The sequence below is a fragment of the Mercenaria mercenaria genome, chromosome 1, assembly GCF_021730395.1.
Source record: "Mercenaria mercenaria strain notata chromosome 1, MADL_Memer_1, whole genome shotgun sequence".
Taxonomy (NCBI): domain Eukaryota; kingdom Metazoa; phylum Mollusca; class Bivalvia; order Venerida; family Veneridae; genus Mercenaria; species Mercenaria mercenaria.
The window spans coordinates 109,604,033-109,622,566 of NC_069361.1; the positions used below are offsets into that span (position 1 = coordinate 109,604,033).

Consider the following 18,534-nt stretch of genomic DNA (forward strand, 5'->3'; position numbering starts at 1 on the left):
TGACACTCCCAATATTTACCGGAAATATCTTGGAATGGCAGACATTTTGGGATTCGTTCGAATCGAGTTTTCATAACAACGAATCATTATCAGACGTCCAGAAATTCAGCTACCTTAGGTCCTTATTATCAGATGATGCAGCCAGAGTGATCGAGGGATTCCAGCTGACCCATTCTAACTACATGCAAGCAATTGAATTGTTGCGTGAACGTTTCGGACAGGAACACAAAATCGTAAATGCATACATGCAAGGCCTACTCGAGCTAAAACGTCCAACATGTAATATCCTTAGCCTAAGATCATTTCAGGAGAAAATGGAGTCATATATTAGAGGGTTACAGTCACTTGGGCAGTGCCAAGAATCGTATGGAAACCTTCTGGTTCCCGTGATAATAGAGAAGCTTCCAACTGAAATCGTTAGAAATATGACACGTGAACATGACAGCAGTAACTGGCAACTTCCGGAACTAAGACAGGCATTGAAAAAAGAAATCAACATTCTAGAGTCAGGGCAGCCGACACATTCACCGGAATGTCATAACGCTACAGCTTCATTCTTCACCGGAACGAGACCAAATCCCACGAGCACGCGCAAACATCAGACGACAATTTCAGAAAGATCAAAACGCCAAAGATGCCCATTCTGTGACGATCATCACTTTGCTTGTGACTGCAAGAAGGTAACGCAAACTCTTGATCGCAAAAATATTGTTAAAAGGAAACAATTATGTTTTATTTGTTTAGGGAGCCACAGGGTTGCTGCATGCAGATCTAACCATCGATGTCGTATTTGTAGCCGAAAACACCATACAAGTATATGTGATCAACAAGATAGCAAACAGCTCCACACAGAAACTTGAATGCTACTGCCCCAAGCTTTACCACAGCTCCTACCCCCGCATACACAAATATGAACGCTACAGCCCCAGGATTCACCCCAGCCCCTACTTCTGTCAACAGAGATAATGTTATATCCGGTTCTAGTGGACAGTCCGCTATACTCCATTCTACTACGCAATCAAGACCAAGTGTTTTATTGAAGACCGCTGTTGCCAAGGGTAACGTCTGACGGCAACTGTACAGATGCTAATATATTGTTCGACGGGGCGCACAGAGATCATTTATTACAGAGGAACTAGCAGACAACTTCAACTTAGCCGAAGTGGCACAGAGGTCGTACAGCTTGCAGCGTTTGGGTCGTCTTCGATGAAAGTCAGCCATAAAATAAAGCAACCGTGTATTTGTTGACTGATAACAAAGAGAGGATAGAGATAGATGTTCTCATAGTACCAACCATTGCTGTACCATTAAGAAACTTACATCGTACCACATCAGCACTTCCGTATCTTAGAGGGCTTAAACTTGCACATCCTGTTACAGAAGATGAAACATTCAACATATCGCTATTGATTGGTGCTGACAAATACTGGGAGATCGTTGGAAACCGAGTAGTCTGAGGCAACGGTCCTACTGCGTTCCAGTCTAAGATAGGATACCTACTGTCCGGACCACTTCCGATACAATCAACAGATTCGGCTACAGATTACATCATGAACCTCATTACATCCCCGCCAGATGTGTCAGACTTAGAGAGATTTTGGAAGTTAGAATCATTAGGTATCAGCCATGAAAAAGACGAGAGAACTACTTCTGACTATCTTACGACCTATCAGATGAACTCAATTGAATTCAAAGACGGTCATTACTCAGCGAAGTTACCATGGAAACATGAGCATCAACCATTACCCGACAACTACAACATCACAGTAAGACGAACAGAGAACACAATCCGGCGACTTCGTGAAGACCCGGATATGTTGCAGAAATACGGCAAGATAACTGCAGACCAAGAGAAACGAGGTTTCGTAGAAAGAGTTGTAGTTGACTATACCCAGAACCAGATACACTATATCCCACATCACGCCATGAAGAAAGATTCGGCTACTATTCCTGAGATTCCTGTGGTTGAGCGACAGTAACAATCCATATAGCAGTTTGGTGACTTACAGGTTCAAATCCGTTCTATTTGGCGCTACTTGTTCACCATTCATTTTGCACGCGACACTTATGAAACACCTCGATAAAAATGAACACGTCTGGGTGAGTGAAACCTTGAGGAAGGACTTGTATGTGGACAATGTTATTTCCAGTTTTCCAGATGAGGGTACCGTAGCAGACTACTTCCGTGATACACGTGATCTGATGTCGTCTGCTGGCTTTAATTTACGTTCCTGGAACTCCAACAGCAATCGTCTGCGAGGTCTTGCTGAAGCCGAAGATGTGCTTGACTCTGACAAGGTCACGAAGATTCTTGGCATGCGATGGGATCCTATTACAGACCAGCTATCCGTGGCACAAAAGAACATTCCTACGTTTGATTCCATGACAAAACGGTCCATACTTCAAGAAACAGCAAAGCTATATGACCCACTTGGTGTCTTCAGTCCATTAATGATTAGAGCCAAAATTCTTCTGCAAGATATATGGAAACAGAAATATGACTGGGATGTTCCCCTCCCTGAAGACATACAAATTCAATGGTATCATTTAGCAGAAGACCTAAACTGTTCGATTGTGACAAGATTCCCTTGCAGGGCGTTTCCCAGCACTCCATTCTCCATTCGAGCCAAATCTAACAAAGCTTGTCCATAACAGAAGTATGCATTCCCGAGGTACTACTTTAATGAAGCAGACGACACAAGTACTTCCGGTATAGCAGAAGATGTATCCCTTCACGTATTTTGTGATGCCAGTCTACATGCATATGGATCAGTGGTCTACATATCTCGAGGAAAGAAGTCTACATTTGTTATGGCGAGATCGCGGGTTGCGCCACTGAAACAGTTGACCCTACCAAAACTCAAACTCATGGCGGCAGTGATCGGAGCCCGTCTATTGACACACATTCTTCATTCAATACCAGCGAAGAAAGTCTACATGTGGTCTGACAGCCAGATAATCCTCCATTGGTTAGTATCGAAGCGAAAGTTGACAACGTTTGTCCAGAACAGAGTAGCAGAGATTCAAGAGCTTACGGAAAACCGGAAGTGGAGGTATTGCCCAATACATCAAAACCCAGCTGACCTATTAACACGAGGAATCTCAGCCATAGAGTTCCAGAACAATAAGTTATGGTTGAATGGACCTGAATGGCTTACTGACCAGAGTATGTGGCCAAGCTGGCAAGTTGACGAGAACGCTGTATTGCTCACTACGATCGATGAACAAGGGAACGACAGGAATAGCAGCCCCTTTAATCCAACTCAGTCCATGTACGGCATTCACAATGTCATTGACATCAACAAGTTTAGCCGATACAAAACTACTCAGAGTGACAGCATATGTCAAAAGATTTATAAACAGATGCAAGTCCAGACACAGATCTATGAGAAAATGGCCGTCCAAACTCGAACCTTTGACCGTGCTAGAACTACAAGGAGCTAGCAGAATGTGGTTGCATAGCTGCCAGTCAACATATTACCAAGCCGAAATTACAAACCTTGAGTCCAACGAGAAACGTCTCACACTCGTGAAACAGTTACGATTATTCCTTGACGAAGATGGATACATTCGCTGCGGTGGGAGAATCCACAATGCACCACTGACAGAGTTAACGAAATTCCCGTACCTACTCCCGAACAAACACCCCCTGACGCGTTTGATAGTTTTAGATGCGCATGAGACCCAGCTACATGCCGGCACGAGTGCCTTGATCACACATTTAAGACAAAGATACTGGATACCTGCTCTCAGACAGTACGTCCAGAGCCTTCTGCGAAAGTGTACCCAGTGTCAAAAGGTTATAGGAAGACCGTATGCAGCCCAGACCCCCCGCCCCTACCTAAGATGAGAGTTCAAGACGCACCCCCTTTTACAGTAACTGGAGTCGATTTCACGGGGGCGCTTTATGTTAGAAACAGAAACAATTTATCTGAAGAATCTTTCATCCAGGCTTTCAGACGATTTACCTGCCGAAATTCACTACCCCGTATCCTGGTATCTGACAATGCAACTACCTTTAACACAGCAGCCAACAGCATTCAGCTATTATTGAGATCAGCGACTATCCAAGATACTTTCCATAGCCAAGGCACCGAGTGGAGATTCATACCTAAGCAAGCACCATGGTTCGGTGGATGGTGGGAACGGATGATTGGACTAATGAAAACCACCATTAAAAAGGTACTAGGTCGTGCATTTATTAGCTATGAAAGCTTACGTACGATCGTTACAGAGATAGAGGGAGTCATGAATGACCGACCGCTTACCTATGTCACAACTGATGCAGCAGATCCGGATCCACTTACGCCAGCGCACCTGCTCTACGGACGTCGTATTACATTCCTTCCGCATCTAGAAGAAGTTCCTGAACCCCAACCCTCTACACAAACGAACATATCCAAACGTGCAAGGATACTGAAACAACTGATCAGCAACTTCTGTGAACGATGGCGACATGAATACCTGACGTCATTACGCCAATACCACCAGACGACAGGAAACAACACACAGACTATAAAGGTTGGCGATGTGGTGCAGATATACGATGACTCACCAAGGACTCATTGGAAACTTGGAACTATAGAGCAGCTCATCACCGGAAACGACGGTCTAACACGTGCGGCGACGTTACGCCTGAGTAATGGACTTATAACATCCAGACCCATTGTGAAACTCTACCCCTTGGAAGTAACATAGACTAAAGTTAGCATTTCGTGGCTCGGAGGATGTTGAGAAACATACCCAACTATTTTGGCGCGAATACCAACAACGTCATAACGGCGGGATCGAGTTCAATGTCAACGTCACTGATCGACGTCAACTTTCCGTAATTACATGTTTTCTTCCGATAAATAAAGACAGATAAAACCACAACGCGAATTACTGCTCTCTAACCCCACACTTTTGTTGGGTTCAGAGTCACACCCTCACAATTTAGATCATTTGGTGACTTTTCCAGCTTTTGATGGAGGATGACACCCCCACATGTTTCAAGCATGGGTGGGTACTTGGGTAGAACACCAACCTTCAGTAGGCTAGCTGGATGGCTTCCTCAAATGAAGAACTAGATGATGCTTTTGTAGAAAAGCGTATGTCTCCCACAAAGCATAATAGTAATTGGCAAGAAGTCCAACTGGTGACATGTCCAATCATCCTATGAAGTTTCAATGTTCTGGGTCAAGTGGTTCTCAAGTTATAGCTTAAAAACAGTTTTCCATGTTCTGGCCCCTGTGACCCTGACCTTTGGATGAGTGACCCCAAAATCAATAGGGGTCATCTACTCTGTATGTCCAATCATCCTACTAAGTTTTAACATTCTGGGTCAAGTGTTTCTCAAGTTATTGATCAGGAATGGTTTTCCATGTTCAAGCCCTTGTGATCTTGAAGTTTAAAGGTCCTGGGTCGAATAGTTGTCAAGTAATTGATCAGAAATGTTACTGCTCCTGTGACCTTGACCTTTGATAGAGTGACCCCAAAATCTATAGGGGTCATCTACTCTACATGTCCACTCATAATACAAAGTTTCTAGGTTCTAGGTCAATGGTTCTCCAGTTATTGAGTGGAAATGAAGTGTGACAGATTCTGGCCCCTGTGACCTTGACCTTTGATGGAGTTACTGATTGGAAAAGGCTTTCCATGTCCAGCCCCCTATGACCTTGAACTTTAATAAAGTGACCTCAGAATCAATAGGGGTCACCTACTCTGCTTGTCCTATCATTCTATGAAATTTCAACATTCTGGGTCAAGTGGTTCTCAAGTAATTGTTTCGAAACAATTTCCCATGTTATGGCTCCTGTGACCTTGACCTTTGACTGAGTGACCCTAAAATCAATAAGGGTCATTTGCTCTGCCTGTTCAGTCATCCTACAACGTTTCAACAATGGTTCTCAAGTTATTGATCGGAAACAGTTTTCCATGTTCAGGCCCCTATGACCTTGACCTCTGATGGAGTGACCCCAAAATCCATAGCGGTCATCTACATGTCCATTCATCCTACAAAGTTTCTAGGTTCTAGGTCAATGGTTCTCCAGTTATTGATTGGAAATGAAGTGTGACAGATTCTGGCCCCTGTGACCTTGACCGTTAATGGAGTGACCCCAAAATCAATTTATCATCTATTTGGTATGTCCAATCATCCTACAAAGTTTTAACATTCTGGGTCAAGTGGTTCTCTAGTTATTGATCGTAAACAGTTTTCCATGTTCAGTCCCCTGTGAATTTGACCTTTGATGGAGTGACCCCAAAAACAATAGTGGTCGTCTACTCCATAAGTCCTACCATCAATATGGGCAGGGGGGAGACATAATTCTACAACCCCAGTGAGGTCAGAATCCACATTTGTAATGGGCAAATGATTTGACACCAGTAACCTTAAACAAAACCACAGAAGCCCCCTTCCCCAAAAAAGTCACTGTGACCTTGATCCTTTACTGATTGACCTACAGAGCCAAGGGAGTCTTCTAATCATTGTATGAAGTTTGATCACTTCAGGCCCAAACAATTTCCAGTGAAGATCATTTTAAGTCTGAACTTTACAGCATTCTTGACCTCTGACTTACTGACCCCAGGAACAAAAGGGTTCATCTACTGACCAGTCAATCAAAATAAGTATCAGGCCAAAGCATTTACTTGTTTTTGATAGGAAACCAATCAAAAACCAATGTGTCTACCAACAGAGGGGAGGATAGACATATCAATATCAGCTAAGAAACTTCAAAATATGGAGATATAATTATGCAAAATCCTTCTAAATTTCTGAAACCATATAGCAAACATAAATCTGCAATAAAAATCACATTTGAAAAAAAAAAAAAAAAAAAAACAGAAAAGAAATTGTAACAGAGCTACCAATGTCCCCTGCCTAGGGACATTTTTCACAAAATATATTATTGCATCCCACCACAACAGCTTCCTCAAAGTCAGGGGGGCAAAACATAGAAAGTGTTTATAAATCATAACTTAATATCATATAATTCATTAAGAGCTATGTAGTTTGAAATTTGTCTGGAAATCTATAATTGTTTCAAATATTATCAGTATTTTAAAGATTTCATGTGATTTTAATTTTGAATTAGATTCCATTGATTTTAATTTCAAATTGGAAAGAATAAAGAAATACAAGATGGCCAAAGTCTAAAAGGTGTTTTTTTTCTAAATCTGGATCTTGTGGACTCTATAAGGGACCAAGCAGAACCTTCTGAACAAATTTGGGAGAGGACATTACAATGATGCTACAGATCAAGTTTGATAAAGATCCATCAAGCGTTTCACGACAGGTTTTTCCATTTTTAGCTCTAGAGGCACCTAAAAGGGCCAGGCCAAGTGCCCCCATTTGAACAAGTGAGAACCTTACAATGACGCTACAGACCAAGTTTAATGAAGATTCATCCAGAGTTTCATGAGACGATATCATTCAACTTTTTTCTGTTTTGAACTCTAGCAACCCCTAAAAAGGCCAAACACCATAACTTGAACAAATTTAAGAGAGGACCTTATGGTGATTCTACAAACCAAGTTGCATGGTGATCCATCAAGCAGGTCAGGAGAAGAAGTCATTTAAAGGTATTTCTAGTTTTAACACTAGGGCTCTACATGGGGCCAATAATCCCCATTTGAATAAAATTGGCAGGAGACCTTACAATGATGCTACATAGCAAGTTTGATGAAAATCCTTTCAATTCTTTTTGAGACGAAGTTGTTTAAAGGTATTTCTATTTTCAGCAATAGTGGTCCCTAAAAGGCACATACCCGCATTTGAACAATTTAGGTAGAGGACCTTATCATGGTGCCCCAGACCAAGTTTACTGAAGTTCATGAGAAGAAAATGTTCTCTAGCAGCCCTTAAAAGGAGCCAAGTGCCCACTATTTAACATTTAGTTGGCTGAAGACCTTATAATGATGATACAAATCAAGTTTCATGAAGATTAATCAAGCAGTTGATGAGCAAGTGAGTGGCCCCTAAAAGGGGCAAAGCATCTCGTTTAATTGTTTAACAGTATTTCTTTTTTTAGCTCTAGTGGCCCCTAAAAGGGGCCAAGTATCCTCACTTTAACAAATTTGGAGAGGACCAAAAGGTGAGCATTTGAAAAAACTTGACAGAGGTCCATGCTAGGATGATAATAAGATTGGTGTAAATCTGACCAGTAGTTTCAGAGAAGATGTTTAAGTAGCAAGTGCTGTCCATGAGACAGCCAATGCACAACTAATTAATTGTTGTTTCAGAAGCAAGAATATTACCATAAATGTTAAAATATCTAGAGTTTCAATCCAGTATCTGCATTAGCTTCTGAGATAGTAAATTACATGCAAAACTTTAACCAGAAGTTTTTTTAAGTTCAAAAGGGGAAAAATATGAGAGCCTGAAATAGTACAAACATGTACTCCCAAAGTAACTTCCACTTTCTACTTAAGAATCAGAGGTGGAGTATGAATACAGTAGAATTCCGCTATTAAGACCACCCATGGTTCTTTGTAAAACTGGTCTTATTAGCGGTCTGGTCTGATTTGTGGACAAGGCTATAAGGGGAAGGTGTGGCAGATAATAACACATTGGAATACAATCAAGACGCAATAATGGTAAACACAATGTTAACTTTTTATGTAGCTTTATTTTCTTTAATTTCTTTAGCCTAAAATACTCAAACTGTGTATTAATTAAGGACGCACTTAACTGATAATGATTTGAATTTTGTTCAATTAAAGACAATTACAACAATATCAAACAATTTCAAACTTCATTCTCCGCTGAAATCCCAAACGTATTTACATTAATAATAACAAACAAACACCGTTTAGATCTAATTAAATCCGTTTTAATCCAGTCAATTCGATCAGCGGGCATTCGTCTAAATACAAACAAATTAATTATTTCAACAATTTCTTATGTTAAAATAGCGATGTAAAACACCAAACATCTTTAAATAACAATTTCAGACAATCAAACAGTTTAATACGTTGTTTTGATAACGTTTAAAAGACTTGTTAGCAATTAACGGATAAATACACAATGTACACGCTTAACGTGTTAACACGATGTCGCACGTGTTAATTCCCGTGGCGATTCGCGGTAACATACAGAAAAATTGGAGTGGTCGTAATTGCGGTGATTAATTAAGTGTGAAAAAATCAAACAGTTCTGAAATTGGTGGTCGCATTAGTGGATTAGCGGTCTGGTCTCATTTTTGGACAAACGACCATTGGTTTTAAGAAGGAAATATTCTGTTCTTTGCAAAATCGGTCGTATTAGCGGTGCGGTCGTAATTTCGGCGTGGTCGTAAGTAGGAATTTTACTGTAATCTAAGGGACAATGCCTTATATCAAATCATCATGGACAAGAAATGTTTTGCCTTGAAATTTCAACCCCACCATCCATAGATCTCTCTCCGCATTAAGCTAAGCAGGCCTGCACTTTACCCAAGAAGCAAAAATAATCACTTACCGGATTTAAAACTGTACAGTCTACTGATGTGCTGTGAAAAGGGTCATGTTTGTCCGCACATATCACAAGGTCTGGTAGTGGGTACAAGCGCAATCCACAATCGTATGCCCAGTAAACAGGTGAAACATGAAGTGGGAGGGGAGTCAGGTGTCCTTGACATACCAAAGTCTTTGTAAACTGAAGCAAATAAATATGTATTAATTGAAATGTATGGCTCCAAGGTGGTCTAATAACACTTATAGTTTCAGTGGCGGGCCAAGTTTTAATACTTTGCAGTTACCGTAACTAGTACCTGTTTTCTGCAAGTAACTGCCAATTTCTCCTAAAGAGTCAGAGGTACAGGATACAATATCTTCTGAGAACATAGGCCTTGTCTAGGAATCAAGCTCCCGACCCCAAATCTCCGAACTGTGCTAAGCCACAGTACTACCTAACATGTTACGGCTAAGTAGGTTAAAAACAAAGCCACCTCACTATATTATAGTACTGTTTCTTTGATCTGGAATGACTAAACAAACTTTACTGTTTAATTAATGATACTAATTATTGATTTAAATAAAATGTCAAAACTTTCTTACATGTGTTGGAACATCACCATCCTCTGGAAACTTGACACAGTTGCGACACATCTTTGTGACAATATCTTCACGGAATACAACAATTTCTTGTGTACAGTACTGTATCCTGCATGGATTACTGGCAAATATTGCAGACGGTACTTTCTTTCTGATCTCCTCTGTTACAGAATTTGGTATTGCTGGCCTGAAAATCAAAGGATGCTTTTATATAAAGAAAAATTTACTAAAGAATCCTCATCAAACTTGAAATGTTTTCATCAATTACTTTTCTATCTAAGGGTACTTATTTTCTTCTATTATTTGCTTTGATGCTTTATTTTCTTTGTTTTGCTGTACATAGCTTATATTTAGCAACAGGTCAAGGGTTTTAAAATCAAGTTAAAAGGTTCAGTATACTGTAGTAAATCTACTGTCTACACATCAAAATGTAAATAAAATGTTTTGTACCAGTAGGTCCAGGTTCAAACAGGAATTGTTACCTAGGTAATATTGTGGATGGTCCCGGGTCCTGAGGTCCAGGTATGAACAAGAATTTACTGCTTTTGATAAGGTCTGGAAACTCACACATCAACTCTGCTAATTGCTCAAAACACTCTGTGAAATAAACAACATTTCAAAACCTTAAATTTTTGTTTGTACGCATAAATACAAGAGCACTGGAACATGGAGCAGTATACACACTTAGAGTTCAGAAGCTGATTGTGTTGTTGAATAAAACCTTGGAGGGATTCAGCTGATACAGAGTGAATGATGGTCTCTCTGACCAGCTTGACAGTGACCATATCCTTTGGCTTAGAAACCTCAGTCAATATAGGAATGTGTAGAAAGTGCTTTCTGCACTAATGGTCACTGTGGCCTTGACCGTAAGAATCAATTGGGGGTCATTCACTGCCCATGAGCTCAGTGCATGCTGTCTGAAGTTCTTAGAGCAAGGTGAACTCAAGATATTGAGCAGAAACAACTTTTGTACTACCAGTGAGTCAATGACCTTAAAATCAACGTGGGTCATCCACTGCCCATGATCAATGTGCCTATCAAATCTGAGCATCAAAGGTCAAAGGAAATTAAGTTACTGAGTGGAAAAAAATGTTGCTATCAGATGTACCAATAAACAGTGACACTGTGTAACAAAGAGATATAAAGATACTTAATTTGTAACACACATACCGGTAACTGTTCTTGACTGCCATTTTTCTAAGCCATAATAAAACTTGAACATGCTTATAATAATTAAATTCAAAGATTGCAAGTCAACAAACCATAAAACTGTTCTAAAAACATCATAAAAGACCAGTAATGTTTTTTTTAATCACTAAAATGGCTACCATTACTGCTAAGAAATATTGTAATTATGACTGGCAACAATTCAAAACCGGAAGCACACCTTACGAGATTTTTAATTGCCTAGATTGTCTATATAATCAGGTACAGTTATACAAATTCTAAATATTCCAACACACCTATAAACAATACAGAAATGCTAAGTGTTAACTTACCTTTTAAAACCTTTGCATGACTAGTTCCCAATGGTGATGAAAGAAAATTACCACAGAAAATAAAACATGTTGGTGGAAACCCTGAGTAACCTGAGAATAATACCCTCAACTTCTCTATGACCTGTGAAAGAAAATATAGTGATCTGACAATAAAACTTTCAACTTCTTTAAAAGTTACATAGGAAGATATTTCAAATGCTCTGTTACTGATCATATTCTATATGACCTGTGGAAGATACCATAACATAGTAACCTGAGAATAAAGGCAGTGTACGAAATTCAGATTTGAATCCACTTGTTCGTTCGGGCTACCAGATATGAAATTTTTCAAGCCCGACACAAATTTCACTAGCTCAAACTTTAACACCATACTATACTTAATTTTTGGACCATATAACATTCTGTTTCACAGACATCTATGCATGTTTGAAGGAATAGAATATACATATATGTTTGCCATGTTTTCGAACAATTTTAACTTTGAATACTCCAAACCAGATCAGCATCGCCAGAGTCCAAAATCATCGACATGACACTCATTGCCAAAGGAAATCCAACCTCAAACGCCCGATTTTTTAGGATCCGCACTCGCCAATTACTGCTATTTGGACTGTTGACAATTTGCAAGATGTCAAAATGAGTGCTGAATACACACACACATGTATGTGTACACTCACTGGTAGCATTATTTAAGCTCCGCCTACTTCAGGTACTTGTGAGATTTTCACGAGAAGTGTGAAAGCTAATCAAATTATCCGTTACAATAGAGGTGATTGTATTCTGCCAATTAGCGCTGCGGTTACGTTTTTGACACTTTGGGTTTGATTGTCAACACATGCGAGTGCAAACCTAGATGTGTGTCAGTAGGACACAGGTGCCCCCCACTCCTGCCAATGTAACATGGTTTAATGACTCAGGTTAAACAATTTTTAAGATGTTTGCAACACAAACTTTTAAGAACCTTATTAGTGTTATTAGTTGGCCATAACTCTGGCCTAGCTGAGTAAAATCCTAAAGAGAACACTTCATTGGCTATAAAACAATCCCCTAATGTTTTATGATTCTAGGTCAAGTACATTTCAACTTACATGTTTAACAAACTTTTTTTTTTGTGTTAGTCTGGACAAGGAGTCTGGTCTTGTGTAGAGAAATAATGAGTGTAGGTAAAATATTTTTGGAGCTACGCACGACAAGAAATTAAAATGACAATTTTTTCCTAGGCCAGGGGCCGTAACTCCTACAATACTGAATGAATCTGGACGCAAAACCCCAGGTGCACAACTGCACATGCTGACCAACATTCTGTAAACTTCAGTGACACTAAGTCAAATACTTTTGGAGCTATGCACGACACAACATTAAAATGACCATTTTTTTACTAAGTCTGGGGCCATAACTCCTACAATACTGAATGAATCCAGACGCAAAACCCCTGGTGCACAACTACTCATGCTGACCAACATTCCTGTAAAGTTTTGTGACTCTATGTCAAATACTTCTGGAGCTAGGCGTGACACAACATTAAAATGACCAATTTTTACAAAGTCAGGGGCCATAACTCATACATGACTGAATGAATCCTGACGCGAAACCCCAGGTGCACAACTACACATGCTGACTAACATTCCTGTAAAGTTTTGTGACTCTACCTCAAATACTTTTGGAGCTAGGCGCGACACAACATTCTTGGAAGTATGGACGGACGGACAAGAGCAAATCTATATGCCCCCACCACTCATGGGGGGGGGGGGGGGGGGGGGGGGGGGGGCAGGCACAAAAACCCCAGTTATTCCTCAGTCTGGACGATGTGTGATGCATTCTTGAACAATAAGTGTTTATTAATGGAGATCATATGAAATCACGATGATATACTCGTTTAATTAGCAATGTTTTTTTAAATCGAATTAGGAAAATTCGGTAGCCTGGTCGGGCTTGTATCTGCGGAAAATCGGTAGCCCGAGCTGAAATTTGGTAGTCACAGGCTATCTGACTACCGCGAATTTCGAACACTGTAAAGGTTTCAATTTCTCTATCATTTGAGAAGAAAATGAATAATGCCCTCAACTTCTCTATGACCTGTGGAAGAAAATATTATGACCTATGAATAATGCCCTCAACTTCTCTATAACCTGTGAAAGAAAATATATTGTGACCTGGGAATAATACCCAAAACTTCTCTATGACCTGTGGAAGAAAATATAATGACCTATGAATAATACCCTTAACTTCTCTATGACCTGTGGAAGAAAATATAGTGAACTGAGAATAATACCCACAACTTCTCTATGACCTGTGGAAGAAAATATAGTGAACCGAGAATAATACCCCCAACTTCTCTATGACCTGTGGAGGAAAATATAGTGACATGAAAATAATACCCGCAACTTCTCTATGACCTGTGGAAGAAAATATAGTGAACTGAGAATAATACCCGCAACCTCTCTATGACCTGTGGAAGAAAATATTGTGACATGAGAATAATACCCGCAACTTCTCTATGACCTGTGGAAGAAAATATAGTGACATGAGAATAATACCCGCAACTTCTCTATGACATGTGGAAGAAAATATAGTGACATGAGAATAATACCCGCAACTTCTCTATGACCTGTGGAAGAAAATATAGTGACATGAGAATAATACCCGCAACTTCTCTATGACCTGTGGAAGAAAATATAGTGACATGAGAATAATACCCACAACTTCTCTATGACCTGTGGAAGAAAATATAGTGAGATGAGAATAATACCCTCAACTTCTCTATGACCTGTGGAAGAAAATATAGTGACAAGAGAATAATACCCGCAACTTCTCTATGACCTGTGGAAGAAAATATAGTGACAAGAGAATAATACCCGCAACTTCTCTATGACCTGTGGAAGAAAATATAGTGACATGAGAATAATCCCCACAACTTCTCCATGACCAGTGGAAGAAAATATAGTTACATGAGAATAATGCCCGCAACTTCTCCATGACCTGTGGAAGAAAATACTGTAAAATCTGGTAAATAAGCGTATACGCTTATAATAATTTTAGTGACACTTTTATGCTCCTATTTTTGATATGCGCTTATACATAAGCCAAAAATATGCGCTTATTTTTTATATGCGCTTATAGACAAGCCGTGTGCGCCTATTTTTGATATATTAGGAATAATGACAGTGCTAACTTTGGTTGAAAAAACGAAAATATATCATGGTCATGGACATGCGCAGTGAACTACTTCCTTTTATTGCATAGGCCTACACTATGACCATTGGAAGAAAATATAGTGACATGAAACTAATACCCTTAACTTCTTTATTACCTATGGAAGAAAATAGTGACATGAGAATAACACCTGCAACTTCTCTATGACCTATCAAACAAAGTATAGTAACACCAGAGTAATATTTTTCAGCTTCTCCATGACCTGTGGAATAAAGTATAACTATCCAAAAATATTTTTTTTTAACTTTCTTTATTAAGGCTAGAATATAATTTGCTAAGTTTTTATAGATGGAATATGACTAGCAAGTGATTTACTGATTATGGCATTGGTGAATCAAAAATAAATGGTTCAAGATGTGACCCTTTTTTCATCGTCAGTCAACTCCCAAGTAACAGTTGTTTTTACCAAACCATAGAATCTTGATTTCACAATATATATGATAGCCTAAGAGCTATCATGACACCTTTCTCATCAAGACAGTGTTAAGAGAGAACTTACTTTAATCTGGTCCAGCCAGACATCAGAGAGGATTATAAACATGGCATCAGAATTTTCCTGTTCTATTTGTTGTAGCTTGCTTGATGCTTTCACACTTGTTGTTGATGGTCCCCCAAAAAAGTTCAAGTTGCCAAAGAAAGATCTATAACAAAGAAAATCTGCTCAATTAGTACTAAGTTAAATACTATGGCAACTTTTAAGCTTAGCTGGCTGATTAAGAACCCATAGCTCCTTAATTTTCATATACATTGAAATGTCACCCCTAGGTATAATATGTAACCTTCTGCAAACAAATTTGTGGTAAAAATCTGTAAAATGCAAACAAAAGAATGAACAATGTGATCACAAAAAACACAGATGTTCTCCACTTTCAAATTTGTTTATTCAACATCACCATATCAACATCCTCTTGTTTGTATGGTAAGCTGGGAACTTTTTCTTTTACCACTAGGGGCCTCTTTGATCAAGGTCACTGACTTGAGAATCACTTGCCACCCTTTGGTTCTGTAGGTTCAAGCCTGCTTGAGTTCTTACTTTTGAAGCTATCCAACTGGCTTGCTAAATGTCACTGGTTCTATGCACATGCCTGCATGCAAGAAATAATATCTAGCTTGCTACTTGTGTCTTCCTCTACCATTAAAGCTTAGAAGTACCCAAGTCATGAAATAAATATTGCTGATATTGCTGATGTGACTTAAAACCCAACTAAAACAGAACATTTTCTTTTAACTGAAAGAAAACTAAAGGCACCAATTTTGCATTATCTCTACCAGCAAGCTTGAACATCAGTTAACACAGTATTCAGATGTTTACAGGGTATTTAAGCAGTTATACCTGGTAGTTTTGGCTGGTTCTGGTGGAGGAAATCCAAATGCATTTACATGAAACATTTCATCTTCATACCAACCTTCAGCTAATACAAAGCAGTTCTCTGTAAACAGCCCTGTGTGAAAATTCTAATTACAGGTTAAGGAGTTATCTCACATTTTTTAATTCTTTATAGTAACAAATTATTGTAGATTTACATAGGTAAACAAATAATCCTTTGAAGAATGTTACACAAAAGCTCAAACACAAGTGCTTCCCACGATGACCTATCCCATTTTCCGTCTCGAGATCACTCTGACCTTGACCTTAACACACTGATCGCCATGGCAATAAAAGGTCATCACTTAACCACAGGCAACCATCTTATGAAGCTTATTGACTGTAGGCCAAAGCATTTTTAGTTACCGAGTTGGAACTGTTTTCAGTCTCGACTCTCGAAGTCACAAGTGACCATGACCTAATGATCCCCGAAATAATAGGGGTCATCTACTGACCACAAGCAATCATCCTATGAAAACTGTCAATAGCAGGCCAATGTTTTTCCTTACTGAAAGGAAACAGTTTTCAGTCCCGAGGTAACTTTAATCTTTACCTTTTACCTTCTGACCCCCAAAAATCAGTAGGGGCCATAAAGATTCATTATATAGTGTTATATAATATAAAAAAAATATGTTTTATAGATTCATCAATCTATAACAAATCATATAGTTGCCAAGGATACAGCTTTAGAAAGATCTATCTGTACAACACCTGTGGGATCTTCTAAATACCACTTGCCCTAAAACAGAAAGTTACATACTTTAAAGATAAACAATTAAAATCTACATACATTTTTTCCTTTGTCTTTTAAGTGATACCTGTTGAAAGTTTAAAGTGTATAATTACAAAATACAAAAAGAAACAAATATAGATTTTCATTTACAGCATCAATCTTATTTTAGGCATCAATCTAACAGATAATAATGTTACAAGCATGTGATTACTTTTCCATATAAAATCATTCAGTATAAATACCCTTCTGTTAGTGCTTCTTGAATAATTTGTAAATTCACACAAAGATCATGCATTTTTATGTAAATACAAAATACTACCTCCTTGAGCTGTGTAAGCATTCCTAACACTATGACCTCTCCGACCTTGGCTGTGGTTCCAAGCAGGTATTCTATAGGCTTCAACTAAAACAATATAAAAGATAAGATAAGATAAGATAACTTTATTACTTTCATATAGGCTACAAAAACCCATGATGACATATAATTTTCATAATACAAGATATAGCAAAACAGTGGTGAACATCACACTATGCGAAATTTTTCAATTGGAATTTAAAAAATTCTGTTCCGGAGAAGGTCAGAAATATCTATGAGAAAAAAAAATCTGTCTCTAAACTGTAAATTGTTAAACAATTTGGGACTTGTGGCAGTAACTACTCCAAAAGTGTTTGTTTTACCTGATACTCTTAGATATTTCTGACATTATCAAAATACCGACAGTGTAAGGAGTGTAAAATTTAGAAATTGTTATCGGTATATAACTATTTCAAACTAAAATATACAACATATTCCTGCTCCAGAAGAAAATTAAGAAATTTATGAACAGTTCAAAATCCCAACCTTTAACCTTCACATATGCAGAAAATCTCTCTAAAATAGGAGTTTTGCTTCTACGACCACATAATATAATCAAAAATGTGTAATAAGCAATAATCAATTCCTTGCATACATTTCCGATCAATCATTAATTTATGCCAACTGCAAAAAGCTTGAAACTATTTCTATTTTTTGTTTACTCCCATCTGGGAAAATGAAGTGCTGGAGTTTCAAATTTGAGAAAGGTCCTATTAAACCTGACCTGTAAGTCAGAGAAACATAAATCTAACAGACAGTTACAATTCTGTATTGATTATACAATACTGATTACCTGAAATTTTTTACTTTCATCTGGTGCACTTCCTAAAGCTGGCGGTGTGAACAGATCATGTCTCAGTGTTCTCTGAAATACAAATGAACCTAATCTACTTGTAGGCAGTAAGTGATGAATTCTTCAAAAATGGGGTACAATTCTTTTGGTTAGAGTTTAGATTCCTTGCCTGTGACCTTGAACTTGAAAGTACAGACCTGACTCTTCAGTGCAATACACCTCAATATGCTTATTATTAATAACTTTTGTGTGAAGTTTCATTAGAATCCCCTGAATCATTTTAAAACACAGTTGAGACACTACGTACTTCCAAAAGTCAGACCAACTGTCATATATATTAGTATGTTTAAGTGCAAGATCAAAATATATTTCAAGGAGTGAACATCAGATGCAATATTTTTTATAAGTGGCTTAGCAAGGATTGAAAATGTAGATTATGGTGTTCGATCTTACATGTAAAAAATAAATATATTTCATTTTATGATTTTCAATGTTTTTAACCATATCATATCCATTTTACCCATGCAAGGACATAGGCATGGCATCATGACGTCACAATGT

General features: G+C 38.5%; 1 protein-coding gene across 1 annotated transcript in view; it reads right to left on the reverse strand.

The window, feature by feature from the left end:
• Positions 1–18,534, reverse strand: part of LOC123526825 (DNA polymerase epsilon subunit 2-like) — a 73,500-nt gene that overhangs the window by 22,519 nt on the left and 32,447 nt on the right. Inside the window, exons 6-14 of the mRNA XM_053520336.1 lie at positions 17,974–18,045; positions 17,145–17,228; positions 16,775–16,831; positions 16,060–16,181; positions 15,226–15,367; positions 11,514–11,634; positions 10,497–10,611; positions 10,018–10,201; positions 9,440–9,616 (exon numbers count right to left, since the gene is read on the reverse strand). Of these exons, the coding sequence (XP_053376311.1) occupies positions 9,440–9,616; positions 10,018–10,201; positions 10,497–10,611; positions 11,514–11,634; positions 15,226–15,367; positions 16,060–16,181; positions 16,775–16,831; positions 17,145–17,228; positions 17,974–18,045 (1,074 nt within the window). The remainder of the gene's footprint in view (positions 1–9,439; positions 9,617–10,017; positions 10,202–10,496; positions 10,612–11,513; positions 11,635–15,225; positions 15,368–16,059; positions 16,182–16,774; positions 16,832–17,144; positions 17,229–17,973; positions 18,046–18,534) is intronic.